The following is an 18,521-nucleotide window of genomic DNA, read 5'->3' as shown; positions in this document are numbered from 1 at the left end:
TGTACTCAGTGTACTTTTGGGGGCAGTTCGCAACATCCCCCCCCCTTTAACCCAGGATATTCGATACTGTTTTGTTTTGTTTTCCTGAAAGTTCTGCATTGTTGGCAGTGTGAATAAGCTTCTGAATCAATTTGGAGGACTGGACATTTTTCACATTATGAAAAATGTGCTGCTTTGTCAGAGGTTTTGATAAGTGAGATGCCTAGATCTGGATGAATGTGGTCCATCCTGGCCTTTAAACAGCCCTTCTCTCCTAAATTGAAAGGCAAATAGCAAGGACTTGCAAAGGCAAAAGGGTGGTTGCAATGGAGAAGATGGCTGCCTCTTGCAAGCTCGCATGAGCTCAGCCTGGTTCCTTGGCCTTCGGTTGTTTCCTTCAGATTCCCTTCCACCAGACATTATCAGGACTAAAATGCCCTTTGCTTTGAAGCCTCTTTAGCCCGTGGTTTGCCACTCGGTCAGCCAGCGTGGAGTTTTAATATCCCATCTAGGGCAAGGTCCAGGAGGCCAACGCTGTGAGAAAAGCAGAAGTACATACAAGCAAACAGTGTAGAGCCACACTGGCTAAGAAGGAACTGAGATAAAGGAGAACAACCAGTGTGTACGTTTTTTGGTTTGATCTGGAGGGATCAAATGATGGTTTGCCTTTGCTCTGCTGTCAAAGTAGCCCTGGGAGGCAGCTCAGTATTGCTCCCATTTTAGAGATGGCCTCGGTTGGGTCATTTCAGCTACTAATGGGATTTGCTTCTCAGTTTCTTGGGTTTGATTTGCTCTCAGACCCAAAATCCATTGTAATAATAATAATAATAGCTTCATTGTATATAATGGGAGTTGAGCATCCATGAATTTTGGTATCCCTGGGGGTCCTCAAACCAAACCCCATAGGATACCAAGGTCCCATAGTAATATCCCTGGGGGTCCTCAAACCAAACCCCAGAGGATACCAAGGTCCCATAATAATAATAATATTAATAATAATAATAATACTTCATTGTATTGTATCTAATGGGAGTTGAGCATCCATGGTTTTTGGTATCCTCTGCCAACAGAGTTCCCAGAAAGCACTGCCGCATGTTTGGTTGGGTTGCAAAACAAGCTGGTTATGCTCCTCCTGGGCCCCTCCATTGACTATTTATGCACTCTATTTTTATTTTAAATGTTTTCTGCCTTCCTTTAAGGGTCGAGAGCAGCTGTTTTTGTGGGGAGCATGGATGTCAGATGTGGTTCAGGGCCGCACCGGCTCAGATTTATCAAGTAGCTCTCCGTTTATGTGCTGATCTGGCAGGAAAGCAGCCATTTCGGGGCAAAAGGTCTTTTTCTTTTCTCCCCTTCAGCCACTTTCACATTCCAGAGTCCAGGTGCGTTGTTGGTAGATATTGCTGCCCAACGAACACAACAGCGTCCTTATTCTTGATGGAAGGTGGACTATGTCCCTTCCAACTGCTGTGCCTCTGTCTCCAGGAAAGGAGATGTTTCTTCCACACTGCATAGTTATAACGGTTTCATAGCGTTTTAAATTCACAGGACAGAGACATGGAAGTTTAGTGGTGTCAAAGTGTTGTCATTGTGTAGTATGGTCGCCATAGAAAAGAACCATGGGCATTGCAGTTGAACTGGACGGATGGATTTCCCAGATAGATAAAAATCCATTAGTTCTCCTTCACTTTACACAATGGCATACCCTAACAAAGTCCCAGTTACTCCCCTGCCATTCCTATCTCTCTCTCATATATATATATATAAAAATATTAAAAGGTCCCAGTTTCTCTTTTTCCATTTCCCCGCTTTGCCTTCAGCTTTCTTCCATTGCTGCAAACTTGAATTCAAAGTAGAGCTTGCTCTCAGTTAACTCGCACTTCCCAGTAGATTCAGGCAAAAGCAAATTACTTTTGCAAGCAATCTCCAACTTTGTCTGCTCTTCCTTGTTAATAGCATTTGCTGTCTTTCCCGGTTTTCATCCATGAAACATTGGAGGATGTGCAACTATAATACTTGAACACTACTTTTAAATGCAATGGGTATATTCTACCGAATCTTGCGCTTTATAGTTTGGCAATTCCCTGGCGGAGAATTTTAAGTACCTTGGAAAACTACTACTCCCAGGAGTCTACGGAAGGGAGCCTTGGCACTTGAAGTGGCAACAGGCTGTGCCACAACTTACTATGGTGTTGTGTTAGCCTTTTAGGGTGTAATTGAGATGGTAGCAAAAGCTCAAGCGAGGAATCGAACCCAGGTCTTCAGAGTCGTAGTGCAATGCATCCCTCCTTCACGTCATCCCTGTGAGGTAGACCAACTGGCCCCAGAGTCCCTTTGGCAAGCCTGAGTGTGAATTCTGAACCCAACCCAGGTGACTCAGCCATGGCATTCTCTTTTCCCTCCCGGCCAGAGATCAGGATTGCAAACCAGTATCCCTCCCAGTCCCCGGCCTTAGCCCCCCAAGTAACCCTGGGGCAGTGCACTGGCCATGTGCACGCCAACCAGCCCTGCAGATGCGATAAGAGCAAATCCCTCTTGGACTTTATCTCCACTTGCTCCAGCTATAAATACAGGTGGAGGTAAAAGGAGAAGCCTACTCAAGAGAAACCAAGCAAGCCTGCAGTGCTAGGTAAGGAGGGAAGGGCTTTTGTTGCAAATCTGGGAGAGTGGGGTGAATGTAAGACATTTGATGACTGCCGTTCTTTTCTGTTTCATGCCATCAAGGTGACTTTGACTTCTGGAGAGCCCTGTTTTGACTCAGGCCTTGCAAACTCAGAGTAGCATCTATCTTGTTATGTGCCTTCAAGTTGACTCTGACTTAGGGCAAACCTCCCCTGTGCTTTGCTTGGCTGCATTTCGTCTGAGGAAACTGCATCCGCACTGGAGAAATAATCCAGTTTGACGCCACTTTGACTGCCATGGCTCAGTGCTGTGGCATTCTGGGCATTGCAATTTGCCGTGGCACCAGAACAAAGCTCTTGGAAATGCCATAATTCCACCGCATGCAGCCAGGGCAATCAAAGCGGTGTCAAACTGGATTATTTCTCCAGTGCGGATGCAACCTGTGAGCAAGTCTGGCTTGCTTAGTGGGTTTCTTTGGCTGAGCGGGGGATTCGAACCCCACTGCACCATGCTGGTTCTTGCAAGACAACTCTGATGGCAACCTTACCTGAGGTTTCCTTGGCAAGATTTGTTCCTGTGGACATTTGCCATATTCGCCTGCCTTGGAGGCTGAGAGAGTGTGACTTGCTCCAGGTCACCCATTGCGTTTCCATGGCTCAGCAGGGATTCAAACCCTGGCCACTCGGACTCCTGGTCCAGTATTCACAGTCCTAGTCCAGCATTAACTGTGGCAAAATCTCCATCTTTAGTTCCAGCCTTCCAACTTTTGCAAACATCACCATCTTTTCCCCAATGTTCGTATCATCTCATGATAGGCCCAAAGTAGAATAGCCTTAGTTGAGGGTTGTTTGGCATCTAAACAACATCGAGGCTTATCTTCATTTTGGTGAGAACCATCCACAATGAGATGCAATAATAAAGGATAGCAGTAAATGCAAAAATGGATGCTTTGTCCTGAGCTTGGAAACAACTAGTTAAATGTAACTAGTTAAGAGCTCATTAGTTGCCACTATTCCTCCATGGAAGCTTAAGGAATTAATTGTTTGGTCAGTAGGCATTCACTATCAGAGTTTGGAAAGAACTAGTTGCATTTAATTAACTGTTTGCTGGTTAAGTAAACAATATTACTGCGTTATTTCTACAGTGTAGATGTAGTCATTGCTAAAATGCTCTCAGTTGAAAGCAAGTAGTTAGAGACTGTACTTTGCATGCAAATACATGCTCTAACATGTTGGCTAGTATTAAATGAATGGGGAGGTAACTATTCTTAACTTTTGCAGGAAAGTCCCCTGCGTATGCTCAGGGGCACCCCAAAAATTCAGTATTTCATGTCTGCAGCAGCTCTGTGTCTCTGAATAGGAATTAACACAACGGAAAGACTCCTGTATCTCAGAGAGCATCTACACTGTAGATGTCATGCAGTTTGACATCACTTTAATCATGGCTCCTACAGATCCTGGGATTTGTAGTTTGGTGAGAGTGGCACCATGGTTTGAGCGTTGGACCACAACTCTGGAGATCAGGGTTCGAATCCTTGCTTGGCCATGGAAGGCCACTCACACTCTCTCAGCTCCAGAAGACGGCAAACCCCATTGGAAGAAGCCTGCCGAGAAAACCCTGTGATAGGGTTGCCTTAGGGTTTCCATAAGTCAGAAATGACTTAAAGGCACACCACAACAAGAGCCATTGCTTTAGGAAAGTCTTCTCCAAACCAACAGTTTCCAGGTGCATTCCACTGCAAATCCCACCATCCCCATCCCTTTGTAGCCTAACAGGTTGGGGAAGGCCACTGACCCACTCTTTTGTTTGGAGGACACAGTTAGAGAAACTTATATTTTTAGGGAAACACCTGCAGCTTTGTTGCTAAATGCACAAGAGCAAAGGGGAGAAGCTATATTACTAGCACTTGCTGAGAAACACTGTTCTTAAATGCACAAGAGCAAGGGCTGGTCAAAGCAGTTGATCTTCCCAGAAGAAACGGGTCAGTCTTTTATTCTGCAAAGTCCTAAAGGATGCTTGCTTGGTCCAATGCTTCCTATTCTGGGGTCCTTTTAGATTTGCTTTGGCCGGATTGCTAAGGTCCAGGGACCCAAGCCAATGCCTCTCTTTTGCTTGCCAAACCTCATTGGCGCTTCTGGTTAATGAGTGACCGGGGCGAAGGGTCACTCTGTCCTGGCTCCTTTCACCCCATAAATGGACCTCCTTATGCCTCCGACCGATGATTCCCAATTCTCCTGCCTTTCAGAGCCTTGGGTCCTTTTCCACCATGAAGTTCGGGGCCGCTTTCCTTGCCTTGACCATCCTGACAGGTGAGTCCTTCGGTTCAATTCTCCCACTTTTGCCTTTCCATCTTCCCCCAGTTTCCCCCCAAAAAAGACCCCATTGTCTTTGCACCGTTCTGAGCATCTCTGGGAGCATCTCTACGGTAGAAATAATGCTGTTTTGATGCAACGGATTTCCTAGACAATGCGCTTGCAAGAACAAGTCAGAAACGAAAAATGTAAAAAGAAAGGAATTGTGAAGTCATTGGATGGATGGATGGATGGATGGATGGATGGATGGATGGATGGGAAAAGGAAGAAAATAGGCATTATATTTGAGAGTAGATAGGATGAAGATAAGGAAGAAGTAATAGCTTTACAAGTAACAGATAATTTACAAAAAGAAGGAAAGAATAGAAATATGATAAAAATCAATAAGGGAACCAGAAGGGATTAAAAGGGTGAAGTCTTTACAGGAAAAGCAATGGAAGGAAGCACTAGAAAGAAAAAGTTGCTATAATTATGTGTTTTGTGTTTTTATTAGAAGTATTATTATTGTTGACATTGATAGTAAAGTTACATTTTTTTTTTAAATTAGACAATTTGTCTTGCTGAACAATATAAAGTATAAATCAACCTCATATACAAGTCGAGGGCAGGTTTTGGGGGCCAACATTATGAATTTTGATATGACCCATGGATAAGCCATATCTAGAGGCTCTAAAGTGGATGAAGCAAAAGAAAGCATTGCCAAAGAACTTGCAAAATCCCAGCGTGAAAAACTATTTGTGTTCATACTAGACATACGTTGTTGTTGTTGTTGTTGTTGTTGTTTATACACGTGTGATTTTATTTCATTTTCTCCCCGTAGGCTCCTACGCCTCTTTTCTCAGCGATGAGCCGCGCCGCCCGCGTCTGGAGCAGATCCATGACACCATTCGGGAATACATCGACAAGATTTCCAAAACCACGTCGGACAACTTGGAGTCGATCCGCAACTCTGAGCTGGGCAAGGAGGTCAAGTAAGTGAGCCAAGGTGGTTTGGTGGAAACTGACTTCATAGCACTGGGATCTTTCCTCATCCTCCAAAGAACAGGTTGTACTGACCTGGAGCACTCTTTGCCCCAACGCTGTGCCCAAAAAGTCATGCTGACCTATGGCTAGTGGCACCATCTCTAGGAAATCTCATGACCATTGGATACAAACATGGGAGATAAATCTTCCTCCCACCCCTTCATTATTTCTAGGCTTCATGTTAAACCCTCATTGGGCTGCATCTACATTGCAGAAATAATCCAGTTCCACGCCACTTTCACTGCCATGGCTCTGGGATTTGTGGTTCTGCAAGCTATTTAGCCTTCTCTGTCAGAGAGCTCTGGGGCCACAACCAACTACAGACCCCAGGTTTCCTAAAGATGGAGCCACAGCAGTTAAAGCGGTGTCAAACTGCTTTAATTCTGCAATGCGGAAGCAGCCTGAAACCCTACTTAATCCCAGGTTATCCATTCCACTCCATCAACTGACCTGGTTTATTGGCATTTGATTTGAAATGTCATTTTAAATTCGAGGCTGGGTGGGTTTTTAGGTTATAAGTTTTTTTATGACATTAGTCATTATTTGGTATTTTCATGTGTTTGAATGCTGTTTTAATGTTGTAAGCCGCCTTGATCCGATTGGAGGGGCGGCATATAAATAAATATATTTATTTATATATTTATAAATAAATAAATAGGACTGTTTTTAAATTGCTGACATCTGATATCCAAGAAGATACACGGTCCTTGCCCCGGTGCAAGTAAGCCAGTTTTTCACACAAAAGGGAAGAGGATAAAAAGATTTATTTAAGTGCAGTAAATAGGTGCTAGCGGTCTGACAACCCAAAAGAACTGACACAGCAAAGAAGAAGCAAGCATTCATATAGACTGTATATGTGTGTGTGTGTGTGTGTGTGTGTGTATGTGTGTGTGTGTGTGTATGTATATATATATATATATATATATATATATATATATATATATATAAAATACTCATGTATAAGTCTAAAAATTTAGATTAAAAAATTGACCCCCAAAAAACTGAGTCACCTTATTCATGGGTCAATGCAAGTACTGTATTTTAACTCATATATATATATATATATACACACACACACACACACACACACACACACACATTGTGAAAGGCAAGAGTTTAATCTGCCCTGGAAGCACTGACCCCCTTCTGTTCTCTTATCCAGCCAACCTTTAGTAGGAGCACAAATAGTTATGCCTCCTGGGATTTATTAAGTTCTGTGGCACTGTTTTCCTTTGCTTCATCCACTTTAGATCCTTTGTACATGCCCCTAGGTTTTACCCTCAACTTATCCAGGGGTCATATCAAAATCCATAATTTTGACCCCAAAACCTGCCCTCGGCTTATATAGGTCGACTTATAGTTGAGTATATACGGTATATACACTCATCCCTCCATATTTGCAGATTTGATTATTCACGGATTTGGTTAATATGTTCTCTCTAGGAATATCGAGGTCCTCCAGTGCAACTCTATGGTAAACTTTAACTAGAAGTTGCACTGGAGGACCTAGACTCTAGAGATTCCTAGAGAGAATATTCCGCCTTTGTAGCTCTTCCAACGCAGTTCTATGGTCAATATTTGTCAGACATTGACCACAGAGTTGCCCTGGAGGACCTAGAGATTCCTAGAGAGAATACAACTTTACTAGGTCTCTCCTAGAGAGAATGCTACTTTGTTAGGCCTTTGTAGCCCCTCCAGTGCAATTCTATGGTCAGTTTCTGTCGGACATTGACCACAGAGTTGCTCTGGAAGACCTAGAGATTCCTAGAGAGGCGTCCTCTCATGTAAAAACAGGGTGTTTTTGCTATTTGCAGTTTTCCCATATTCACGGGGGTCTTGTGCCCCTAACCCTAGCGAATATGGAGGGTCAAGTGTACTTTTCCATATCATAATTTCAGAGCATCCTACAATTCCAGAGCAGCATAATGCCAGCCAGTGTAACAAAGGCATGTATTAAATGCACGCCCCTCCATTTATCAGAGCCTTCCTCCCCGATAGCAAAGGGTTTGATGTTGGAGGAAGTACATTTGAAAGAGGGGTTGCATCAAGGGTGAAAGCCTTCACAAGGTGTCACCCAGTGCGGTCCACATCCTCCACACCCATGGGTATGTGACTCTCCATGCATTGTGCGTCTCCTCTCTTTCCGCTGAGGTCCACCGCTCTGTCTCCACAGCACCCGTATCACTGACAGCATCAACAGTGCCCGAAACTACCAGGCAGAGCTACAGAAGCAGCTTCCTCCGGTGGCCCAGGACCTCCTGCAGAAGATCATCACCGACCTCCAGCAGGTGAACCAGAAAGTCCAGCCATTTGCGGATGACCTGAACCAGAAGATGCAAGGCGGGGTCAGCAAGCTGCAAGAGCACTTGGCCCCCTTCGCAGAGGACCTTCTGGAACAAGCTGAGCAACACACGGAGACACTGCGCCGGGCCCTGGTCACCGGGACGGAGGAGCTGAAGCAGAACCTCCAGCAGAACGTGGAGGAACTCCAGGCCCAGCTGGGACCTCTGGCCGAGGACATGAAGACCAAAATCCAGCAGCAGGTGGAGGAGTTCCGGCAAGGGGTCGAACCGCTGGCACAAAAGCTCCAGGGCAGCCTCAGTCAAGGGGTGCAGCATGTCCGGCACAACTTGCACCCCTATGCTGAAGACCTCCAGCAGAAGCTGATCCCCATGGCCGAAAACCTCCAGGGTCATCTCAGCAGCCTCTGGACCTCCTTCCGGGAGCGGTTCCAGTGAGCGCCTGCTCTGACCACTGGTCACGGATGGGAGGAGGAAGGCCGGTTTTTCTGCCAGCCCTTTGGCCGGTATCCAGGGAGGGAGGGACGGGAACGTCTAGGGAAGCACACTCCCTGATGCGACAACATCTCTGGCCTGTAACCATCCCCTCCGTGGGGCAATAAAGCCACAGACGACAAGCCACCCTTGTCTTTGTGACCTTCCTTGGAAGCAGAGGTTAGAGGAGATGTGGAGGTGGGCTTTACAGTTGGGTGCTAGAGGGAATGGCTCAGAATTGTATTGAAGGGTGACTTTTTGGGTGACCAATCTTGAACACCCCCCCACACACACACACACAGCCCAGGGGGTTCTGGGAGATGTAGTCCCAAACAGTGGTCAGATTCCTAGTCTCGACCCATTGAAACAATCATTACATTGTGAACCAACATCATGGAGGTGTGCACAACCAGTTTCTCAGAAAGGTGATGGAGAAGTTACCTTCTCCACATCTAGGGTGAAATCCTGTTTGTGACATAGGTGCACATAACTTGGACGTATATATGTATATATCTTGTTTTGGATGGAGTTCTACAGGTCAATTTTTTGGGTGATTTCCTGATGGAACAAAAAGCTCTTCCAGAATGGCTTGGAAGAGGCCAAAAATAAGGTGCAGTTATCCCTTAGGGGGTATCTGAGTCAGACACTAAAAACTGTGTGAGAAGGTCCTCCAAAGTTGCCTGGGGATTATTCCTCCACCATCCCACTTTTTCAGCTGCTTTCAAAATGTCCCAGATTCCCTTTCCTTCTCCTACTTTTACTCCTCAGCTTACTCCCGTTGTTGCAGACTGTATTCAAAGCCTAAAAGCAGCTAGCTTTTAATTAACTCAGTGGGAATGGGGAGGACCAGAACCAGAAAGAGGGTTGATCTTCCCAGGAGGCCCAGGAAAAAGCAAACTGCTGCAGCCTCTGCCAGCTTGCATGTTCCTTCATTCATAACCATTGCTGTCTTGACCGCACTCTGAAACTGCTTAGTCCCAGTTTTTGTCAGTGAAATGTTGGAGAGTATGTTTTAACCAACAACCTACCCTCCAACTCTTTCACCCTTGCAGCCCCTATGTATCCTCTGCCATCCTACTTTTCCAGTTGCTTTTACAATGTCCCAGGGATAGGGATCATCACACCCAGTTTCCCCCTTTGTCCTCAGCTTCTTGCAATTGCTGCAAACAGAGTTCAAAGTGCAAAAGCCATCAGCAGTTAACTCAGCAAGAGGAAGAGGAGACGCAGGGGCTGGGAAAGCAAACTGGTCCAGCCTCTACTAGCTTATGTATTTCTGACCATTCTTAACATTTGCCACCTTGAGCCCACTCTGAGGTTGTTTAGCCACAACGTGTCCCTGGTTCCATGTCAAAGTTTAGAGTGTGTGCAACGAAATCAATGCAATTGATAAGAAATGAAGGGCACCCAACAAAACAGACTGAAGCGGCACCATTTGGGGACTGGACATTTATTGCCTGATCAAGAGGAAGCCACTGAAGTTGCCCACCCATTCATGTGGCTCCAGCCAATTCCTTTCCCTTGAATTTCCATTGACCTCCTCTGTTCCTGGCCGGGGAAATCACGTTTCGTCTGTGGTGGGGTACAAGGGGGCTTCCACCCATTCCCTGAAAGAATCTGCATATTTCTTGCTCTCCTCCAGGAAAGGGTCAAGGTAAGGCTTTGCATTTTTGTTGATGGTCTCCAGGCCCAGCCTGAACTGCTTACTGACCTCGTCCACTAAGGGCTGGAGACCGTCCCGGATTTCCTCCATTCTCTTGACGTAAAAGGACAGCTGTCCATCCAGCGACTTCATGGCCTGGGCGATCCTCTCGTCCATCTCTTGGTCTAGTTCCATAATCTTTTCAGCGAGGGGAGTGAGCAGAGGCTCTGCATAAGAATGTGCTTTCACTAGCGTTGGCTCAAGATACGCAGACAGGACGTCCACAACGTGTTCAAGGTTGGCAGGCGAATGTCTTTCCACATCCTGGAAAGTCCTGTAGCCCTTTGCTGGGATGCCCCAGAGGACCCCGGAAACCAACGCAATTGCTTCTGAGAGCTCCACAGGGACCGCGGACCCTCTCTCCAGGTCACTGAAGGGCTCAAGGAGTTTCTCAAATTGATCCCTGGGTGGGGAAGGGGGGAAAAGGGTGCAAAATTGGAAAAGAGAATTAAAGGCCCTTTCATAGTACCTCCAAACCTTTAGACCTGATTCTACACTTTTGGGCAGCAGAGAGCAAGTTGGACCCCTTCTCTCTGGGGCAGAGAGAAATATCTTGAGATATTAAAAGGATGTCCTCATGTCACCCCTCCATCTTTCATGCCTGATAATGGTCATACTAAATCAAATCACTCTTTTTCAGAGGAATGAGAACGGATTGTCTGACTCTTACTCATTCCTGGGGCTAGAGTGAGTAATGGGAGAGAGAGAAGGACGGGTTGCTACATGCTGCAGATAGGATGGATTGTTTTGCAATGTCCTTGGCATTTCCCCCAGAATTTCCAAGGAACAATCTCTGAACTGGCCATTAGGGGGAACCAGAGAACCCTCTGTGCATCCTCCAGTGGTGCAATAGAGCAGTGAGAGTAACTTCTCAATAACAAGTAACTCGGCTAGTTAAAATGTCCGGACTGCAAAACCTGTGGAGTTAATTGGGTCATGACTATAGTCAATAGTTCCTTTTTAAAAAATCACATTCCAATCCCTGATGAAGAGAAAGACTCGGGAGTGGAGGAGAGAAAGAGATATATGGGGGAATGAATATCTTGCAAGGAAGGAATGGATCATGGATGGGACAAGAGAAAGAAGGAACTCTCCTGGGAATCCCTCAAAAGGTGGTTTCTTTTCTCTCTTGTGAGTCCATAGCGTCTCCCAATTGGGAAAGAGCGTTCCTGGCCTATAGATTCTGGCTGATGGCCAGACTTTCAGGGGTTGATGGCTATTGTAGTCCTAAATCACTGGCTGCCTAAATCTTATGGGGACCATTCCATCCCAGATGGTCCATTTGTCTGACTTCAACATAAAGCAATTACATATATTGTGGAGTTATCAGGTAGATTCGCTTACGACACAGCCTTGCCAGCCTTGGAATTTGTGACCAATTCAAGTTTCTTTGTCAGTTTAACGTAGCTGTCGATCATGAGTCCCGAAATCTCGTTGATTATTACGTGCAATTTGGGTGTTGGAAAGGGTTGGTTTGCTCTAACAACGAAAGCTTCAGGTCCTGGAAGACAAAGCAAACCCGCCTTAGGGATGGAAAGTACAGTTAAAGATATTCCCAAACGTGGTTCTAAAACATTCTTTTTGAGTCCTGAGAAACCCTGATGGAGAACGATCCTGAACTGACAAGGCTCTTTGGGATGCATCCTGCACAAAATTTGCATGGTTTTGCTTTGCACCCAAAAAACCCCAGTGATTTTTCTCAGAGCAAGAAGGATACTGTTAAATACTAGTTGCTTCTTTCAAAAAGAAACTCAGTGAAGCATTACATCCATCATTTACATCACATCAACCATGGCAGGCGGAGTGGAGAAGGAGAACTATATATCATACCCTGGCGGTCTGCACCAAACCTTATGTTCTGAATATGCACAACTTTTCTCCATGTTCCGGTGACACAAATTCAAAGGTGGACTCTCCAGAACAAGATCCTGTTCTATGTGAAATGTTAAGTTCAGAGCTCCATCCTTGTAGTTACGCTTGTGAATGCCAGCTGCATGAAAACACCTACATTTGCACCTGTTGGCACACTGACCAAAGCATTTCATGCATCCCGAGTTGAACCCCTCTGACTCCTGTACCCAAGAAAAGACGCATGGGGATTCTTCCAACACCCCAAAACTCACCTATGGCAATGGCCAAAACAAACCCCACAGCCAGGATCTTCATGGTGTCGGAGAGGAAGGTCGGGGCAGATCTGAGCTGAAGGCTGTCTGTGGGCAGCAAGGCTTTGTAGGACACATGCCATCCCACCTGCTCCCTGGCTCTGGTCATTCATTAACATGGGCACTGCCTGTAGTCTTTGGCTCTCAGGTTGGGACAGTGGGGCAATGACCCCCATTGGGGTGGGAGGAATGGGGCACTCCAAGCCCCATGTGTCCTTCAGGATAAAGGGATGGCGTGGGCACTGGAGTCCCTCAGGGGTCTGTGTTTGGGGCTGCTGTGTGTGTGTGTGTGTTTCAACACTTTCGGAAATGACCTGGAATTGGAGGTGAATGGTGAGGTTGATGGGTTTGCCAATGCTGATGCATTATTTACAGTACAAAGGGTGATACAAATGGACTGTGGATTTCTTCAGAAGGATCTGCAAACTAGTGAGAAAAAGGCATGAAATGGATAAAGGGGATTCATGGCAAGGAAGTGGAAAGGGATGTGTTTAGGAGCAGAAAAGACATCCCAGCTTCAGTTGTGTATCAATGGGATCTGTGTTGGCAGCCAACCTTAAAGAATTATCTGTGGGGAGGTGGTAGTCCTCTAGTAGGATCCTGTATTGATTCATCCTCTGCCATCCCACTTTTCCAACCCCTTTTAAAAGGTCCCGGTTTCTCTCTACTTCTCCCACTTTCCGCCTTTGTCCTCAGCTTACTCCAATTGCTGCAAGCTGAGTTCCCCAGCTGTTCACAATTCACCAGCCTTGAGCTCAGCAAAGGCAAGAGGAGAGCCAGGGGCTGAATCTGGTCCTTCCCAGTTGGCTCAGGCAAAGGCAAGCTGCTACATCAGCCTCTCCTAATGTATGGATTCTTCCTCATGCATACCTTTTGCCATCTCAACCACCCTCTGAGGTCACTTGGCCACAATGCATCTCTGCTTTTGTGTGTGTGACATGTTGGAAGGGATGCAACAAGGGCAAGTTACGGAATAAGAAATGGGGGCACCTAACATAACAGACTGGAACAGCATCATTGGGGAGCAGTCATTTATTGCCTGATGCAGAGGAAGCCAATTAGGTTGCCACCATCCACACGGTTCCACCCACCCTCTTTCACATGAATTTCCATTTAGCAGCCCACCAAACTGCCCTCTTCTGTTCCTCATTATGGAACCAACAACCTACCCTCCAACTCTTTCAACTTTGCAGCCCCTATGTATCCTCTGCCATCCTACTTTTCCAGTTGCTTTTGTAATGTCCCAGTTTCCCCCTTTGTCCTCAGTTTCTTGCAATTGCTGCAAACAGAGTCCAAAGTGCAAAAGCCGGTTACATTCAATTGGTTCATCAGCAGTTAACTCAGCAAGAGGAAGAGGAGACGCAGGGGCTGGGAAAGCAAACTGGTCCAGCCTCTCCTAGCTTATGTATTTGTCCTCATATTTGACATCTTGACCCCACTCTGAGGTTGTTTAGCCACAATGTGTTGGGATATAGCAACTTTGCATGCTGAGACCTTCTAGTAATGCATGTCTATGGTAGTTGATTGCTTACTAACAGCCCCTCCTCATTTCCTGTTTACCCAAAAAGAGCACACCTCACCTTTTGTCCCTGAAGGAGAATTGCCATTACTACTATCCTTCCCTTGCCTTTGTCCGGAGCTGATGCATGCAGGCTGAGTGAGCATCTTTCCTAAGATGCATGCAAACAACCTTTTCTACCTCCTATTTCTTGCAACATGAAGCTAGACCTGTGTATCTCTTCATACACATGATTTTGTAAGCAAACTTGTTTATTTTCACTTTAACCAAGTGACTGTGTTTTATTGGGGACACGTGGGCTGGGAGAGAAAAGTGGAGCTAGTTAGTTTTCCTGCTCAGCCTTATATTAACTAGCAGAGCTGAGTTAACTCTGCTAGTGAGATTAAACAATCTTGCTTGCTTTCCTGAGTTTCTAACAAACTTCAAGAAAGAACTACATTTCCCAACACAACGTGTCCCTGCTTTCATATGTGAAATTTTGGAGGGTGTGCAACGAAGTCAATGCAATTGATAAGAAATGGGAGGCACCCAACAAAACAGACTGAAGCGACATCATTGGGGGCTGGTCATTTATTGCCTGATCCAGAGGAAGCCACTGAGGTTGCCACCATCCATGTGGCTCCAGCCAATCCCTTTCACTTGAATTCCCATTGACCAACCCACCAACTTGCCCTCTTCTGTTCCTGGCTGGGGAAATCATGATTCTTCTGCAGGGTACAAGGGGGCTTCCACCCATTCCTTGAAAGAATCTGTATATTTCTTGCTGTCCTCCAGGAAAGGGTCAAGGTAAGGCTTTGCATTCTTGTTGATGGTCTCCAGGCCCAGCCTGAACTGCTTACTGACCTCGTCCACTAAGGGCTGGAGACCATCCCCAATTTCCTCCATCCTCTTGACGTAAAAGGACAGCTGTCCGTCCAGCGACTTCATGGCCTGGGCGATCCTCTCGTCCATCTCTTGGTCTAGTTCCATAATCTTTTCAGCGAGGGGAGTGAGCAGAGGCTCTGCGTAAGAACGTGCTTTTGTTAGCGTTGGCTCAAGATACGCAGACAGGACGTCCAGGACGTGTTCGAGGTTGGCAGGCGAATGTCTTTCCACTTCCTGGAAAGTCCTGTAGCCCTTCCCTGTGATGTCCCAGAGAACCCCGAAAACCAACTCGATTGCTTCTGAGAGCTCTGCAGGGACCGCAGAGCCTCTGTCCAGTTCTTTCAAAGGCACAAGGAGTTTCTCATATTGGTCTCTGGGTGGGGAAGGGAAAGAAAGGGTGCAAAATTGGAAAAGAGAATTAAAGGCCCTTTCATAGTAACTCCAAACCCTTAGACCTGATCCTACACTTTTGGGCAGCAGAGAGCAAGCTGGACCCCTTCTCTCTGGGGCAGAGAGAAATATCTTGAGATATTAAAAGGATGTCCTCATGTCACCCCTCCATCTTTCATGCCTGATAATGGTCATACTAAATCAAATCACTCTTTTTCAGAGGAATGAGAACGGATTGTCTGACTCTTACTCATTCCTGGGGCTAGAGTGAGTAATGGGAGAGAGAGAAGGACAGGTTGCTACATGCTGCAGATAGGATGGATTGTTTTGCAATGTCCTTGGCATTTCCCCCAGAATTTCCAAGGAACAATCTCTGAACTGGCCATTAGGGGGAACCAGAGAACCCTCTGTGCATCCTCCAGTGGTGCAATAGAGCAGTGAGAGTAACTTCTCAATAACAAGTAACTCGGCTAGTTAAAATGTCCGGACTGCAAAACCTGTGGAGTTAATTGGGTCATGACTATAGCCAATAGTTCCTTTTTAAAAAATCACATTCCAATCCCTGATGAAGAGAAAGACTCGGGAGTGGAGGAGAGAAAGAGATATATGGGGGAATGAATATCTTGCAAGGAAGGAATGGATCATGGATGGGACAAGAGAAAGAAGGAACTCTCCTGGGAATCCCTCAAAAGGTGGTTTCTTTTCTCTCTTGTGAGTCCATAGCGTCTCCCAATTGGGAAAGAGCGTTCCTGGCCTATAGATTCTGGCTGATGGCCAGACTTTCAGGGGTTGATGGCTATTGTAGTCCTAAATCACTGGCTGCCTAAATCTTATGGGGACCATTCCATCCCAGATGGTCCATTTGTCTGACTTCAACATAAAGCAATTACATATATTGTGGAGTTATCAGGTAGATTCGCTTACGACACAGCCTTGCCGGCATCAGACTTTCTGACCATTTCAAGTTTCTTTGTCACTTTAACGTAGCCGTCGATCATGAGTCCCGAAATCCCATAGAATAATACATGCAATGAAGGCGACGGAAAGGGTTGGTTTGCTCTAACGCCCAAAGCTTCAGGTCCTGGAAGACAAAGCGAACCCACCTTAGGGATGGAAAGTACAGTCAAAGATATTCCCAAACGTGGTTCTAAAACATTCTTTTTGAGTCCTGAGAAACCCTGATGGAGAACGATCCTGAACTGACAAGGCTCTTTGGGATGCATCCTGCACAAAATTTGCATGGTTTTGTTTTGCACCCAAAAAACCCCAGTATTTTTTGCTCAGAAAATAATATTTCCACATTGAAAATGCTACTTTCTGTGCAGAGAATGCTGCAATTGAGGAATTTGTTCTCTGCAAAATTTGTATGTGGTTGATTTGCATAGAAAACAATAGAAATAGAAATAGCTGCACAGAAATGTCTTCTGTGTGGAAACTGCCATTTTCTGCCCCCAAAAAGACATATGGTTGTTTTGCAACCACTACTGTGAACTTGAAGCAGACTAAGTCCCGAATTGGAAATGGGCTCCAAACTACTGTGTGGTTTTCAAAGACTTTCTCAGAGCAAGAAGGATATTGTTAAAATTACTAGTTGCTTCTTTCAAGAACAAACTTCATGAAGCATTACATTCATCATCTGCATCACATCAACCATGGCAGGCGGAGTGGAAAAGGAGAACTATATATCATACCCTGGCAGTCTGCACCAAACCTGATGCTCTGAAAATGACACATGGGGATTCCTCCCTCACCCCAAAACTCACCTATGGCAATGGCCAAAGCAAGCCCCACAGCCAGGATCTTCATGGTGTCAGAGAGGAAGGTCCGGGGCAGATCTGAGCGGAAGGCTGTCTGTGGGCAGCAGGGCTTTGTAGGGCACATGCCATCCCCACCTGCCCTCTGGCTCTGGTCATTCATTAACATGGGCACTGCTTGTAGTCTTTGGCTCTCAGGTTGGGACAGTGGGGCAATGACCCCCATTGGGGTGGGAGGAATGGGGCACTCACCAAGTCCCATGTGTCCTTCAGGATAAAGGGATGGCGTGGGCACGGGGGTCCCAAGGGGATCTGTGTTTGAGGCTGCTGCCTGTGTGTGTGTGTGTGTGTTTCGACATGTTCAGAAATCACCTGGAACTGGAGGTGAATGGTGGACAGGTTTGCCGATGATGACACATTATTTACAGTACAAATACAGTACAGCACAGTACAGAACAGTACAGCACAAAAGATGATACAAATGGACTGTGGATTTCTCCAGAAGGATCTCCAAATTGGTGAGAAAAAGGCCTGAAATGGGCAAAGGGGATCCATGGCAAGGATGTGGAAAGGGGTGTATTTAGGGGCAGAAAGAAACCACAGTTTCAGCCGTGTATTGATGGGATCTATATTGGTAGCCAACCTTAGAAAAGTGTGCGTGTGGCGTAGGATCCTGTGTTGATTCATTCCCAGCTGTTCACAGTTCACCAGCCTTGAGCTCAGCAAAGGCAAGGCAAGGGCTGAATCTGGTCCTTCCCAGTCAGATCAGGCAAAAGCAAGCTGCTCCAGCAGCCTCTCCTAATGTATGCATTCTTCCACATTCATACCTTTTGCCATCTTGACCACCCTCTGGGGTCGCTTGGCCACAGTGCGTCTCTGCTTTTGTGTTTGACATGTTGGAGGGGATGCAACAACTGCAAGGTAATGACTAGAAAATGGGGGCACCCAACATAGCAGACTGGAACAGCATCATTGGGGAGTAGCCATTTATTGCCTGATCTACAGGAAGCCATTTAGGTTGCCACCATCCACATCCAACCACCCTCTTTCACACAAATTTCATTTAGAAGACCACTGAATTTCCCTCTTCTGTTCCTCACAAGGGAAATCATATGGGGAGGGAAAGAAAGCTGTCCATCCATTCTGTGAATGCATCTGCGTATTCCCTGCCCTCCTTCAGGAGAGGGTCAAGGTAAGGCTTCAGGTTCTCGTTGAGGGTCTCCATCTTCAGCCTGCACTGCCTCCCAGCCTCTTCTGCCAAGGGCTGGAGACTGTCCTGGATTTCCCCCACCCTCTTGATGTAAAAGGGCAGATATCCGTCCAGAGACTCCATGGTCTGAGTGATCCTCGCATTCATCTCCTGGTCTATTTCACGAATCTTAGGACCGAAGGGATCGAGCAGAGGCTCTACGAAGGAACTCACTGT

The 18,521-nt window shown here is 46.1% G+C and overlaps 3 protein-coding genes across 4 annotated transcripts; 1 reads left to right on the top strand and 2 right to left on the bottom strand.

Moving 5' to 3' along the window:
* Positions 1-1,163: 1,163 nt before the first annotated feature.
* On the top strand, positions 1,164-8,845 carry LOC149304699 (uncharacterized). 2 transcript variants are annotated; one of them, XM_089478661.1, is made up of 4 exons: positions 1,164-2,605; positions 4,844-4,907; positions 5,731-5,881; positions 8,107-8,845. In XM_089478661.1, exons 2-4 carry the CDS (start codon positions 4,865-4,867, stop codon positions 8,669-8,671), a joined length of 759 nt encoding a protein of 252 aa, XP_089334787.1. In that variant the 5' UTR covers positions 1,164-2,605; positions 4,844-4,864; the 3' UTR covers positions 8,672-8,845. The 2 variants fall into 2 exon arrangements, with proteins under 2 accessions (XP_089334787.1, XP_089334786.1); XM_089478660.1 differs by lacking the exon at positions 1,164-2,605 and having other exon boundaries at positions 3,862-4,907.
* Positions 8,846-10,138: 1,293 nt separating this feature from the next.
* On the bottom strand, positions 10,139-12,615 carry LOC149304698 (uncharacterized). Its single transcript, XM_089478692.1, has 3 exons — positions 12,530-12,615; positions 11,751-11,907; positions 10,139-10,809 (listed from the first exon to the last, which is right to left on the bottom strand). The coding sequence occupies exons 1-3, from the start codon at positions 12,570-12,572 to the stop codon at positions 10,266-10,268; spliced, it is 744 nt and encodes a 247-aa protein (XP_089334818.1). The 5' UTR covers positions 12,573-12,615; the 3' UTR covers positions 10,139-10,265.
* A 2,027-nt stretch (positions 12,616-14,642) lies between these two features.
* LOC149304697 (uncharacterized) lies at positions 14,643-17,295 on the bottom strand. Its single transcript, XM_089479031.1, has 3 exons — positions 17,105-17,295; positions 16,266-16,422; positions 14,643-15,324 (listed from the first exon to the last, which is right to left on the bottom strand). The coding sequence occupies exons 1-3, from the start codon at positions 17,262-17,264 to the stop codon at positions 14,784-14,786; spliced, it is 858 nt and encodes a 285-aa protein (XP_089335157.1). The 5' UTR covers positions 17,265-17,295; the 3' UTR covers positions 14,643-14,783.
* Positions 17,296-18,521: the final 1,226 nt, after the last annotated feature.

This window comes from Sceloporus occidentalis, unplaced genomic scaffold, assembly GCF_023333645.1.
Source record: "Sceloporus occidentalis isolate IW3139 unplaced genomic scaffold, rSceOcc1.0.p SCAF_13, whole genome shotgun sequence".
NCBI classification, from domain to species: Eukaryota; Metazoa; Chordata; class Lepidosauria; order Squamata; family Phrynosomatidae; genus Sceloporus; species Sceloporus occidentalis.
This window is presented reverse-complemented; position numbering and strand designations above follow the sequence as displayed.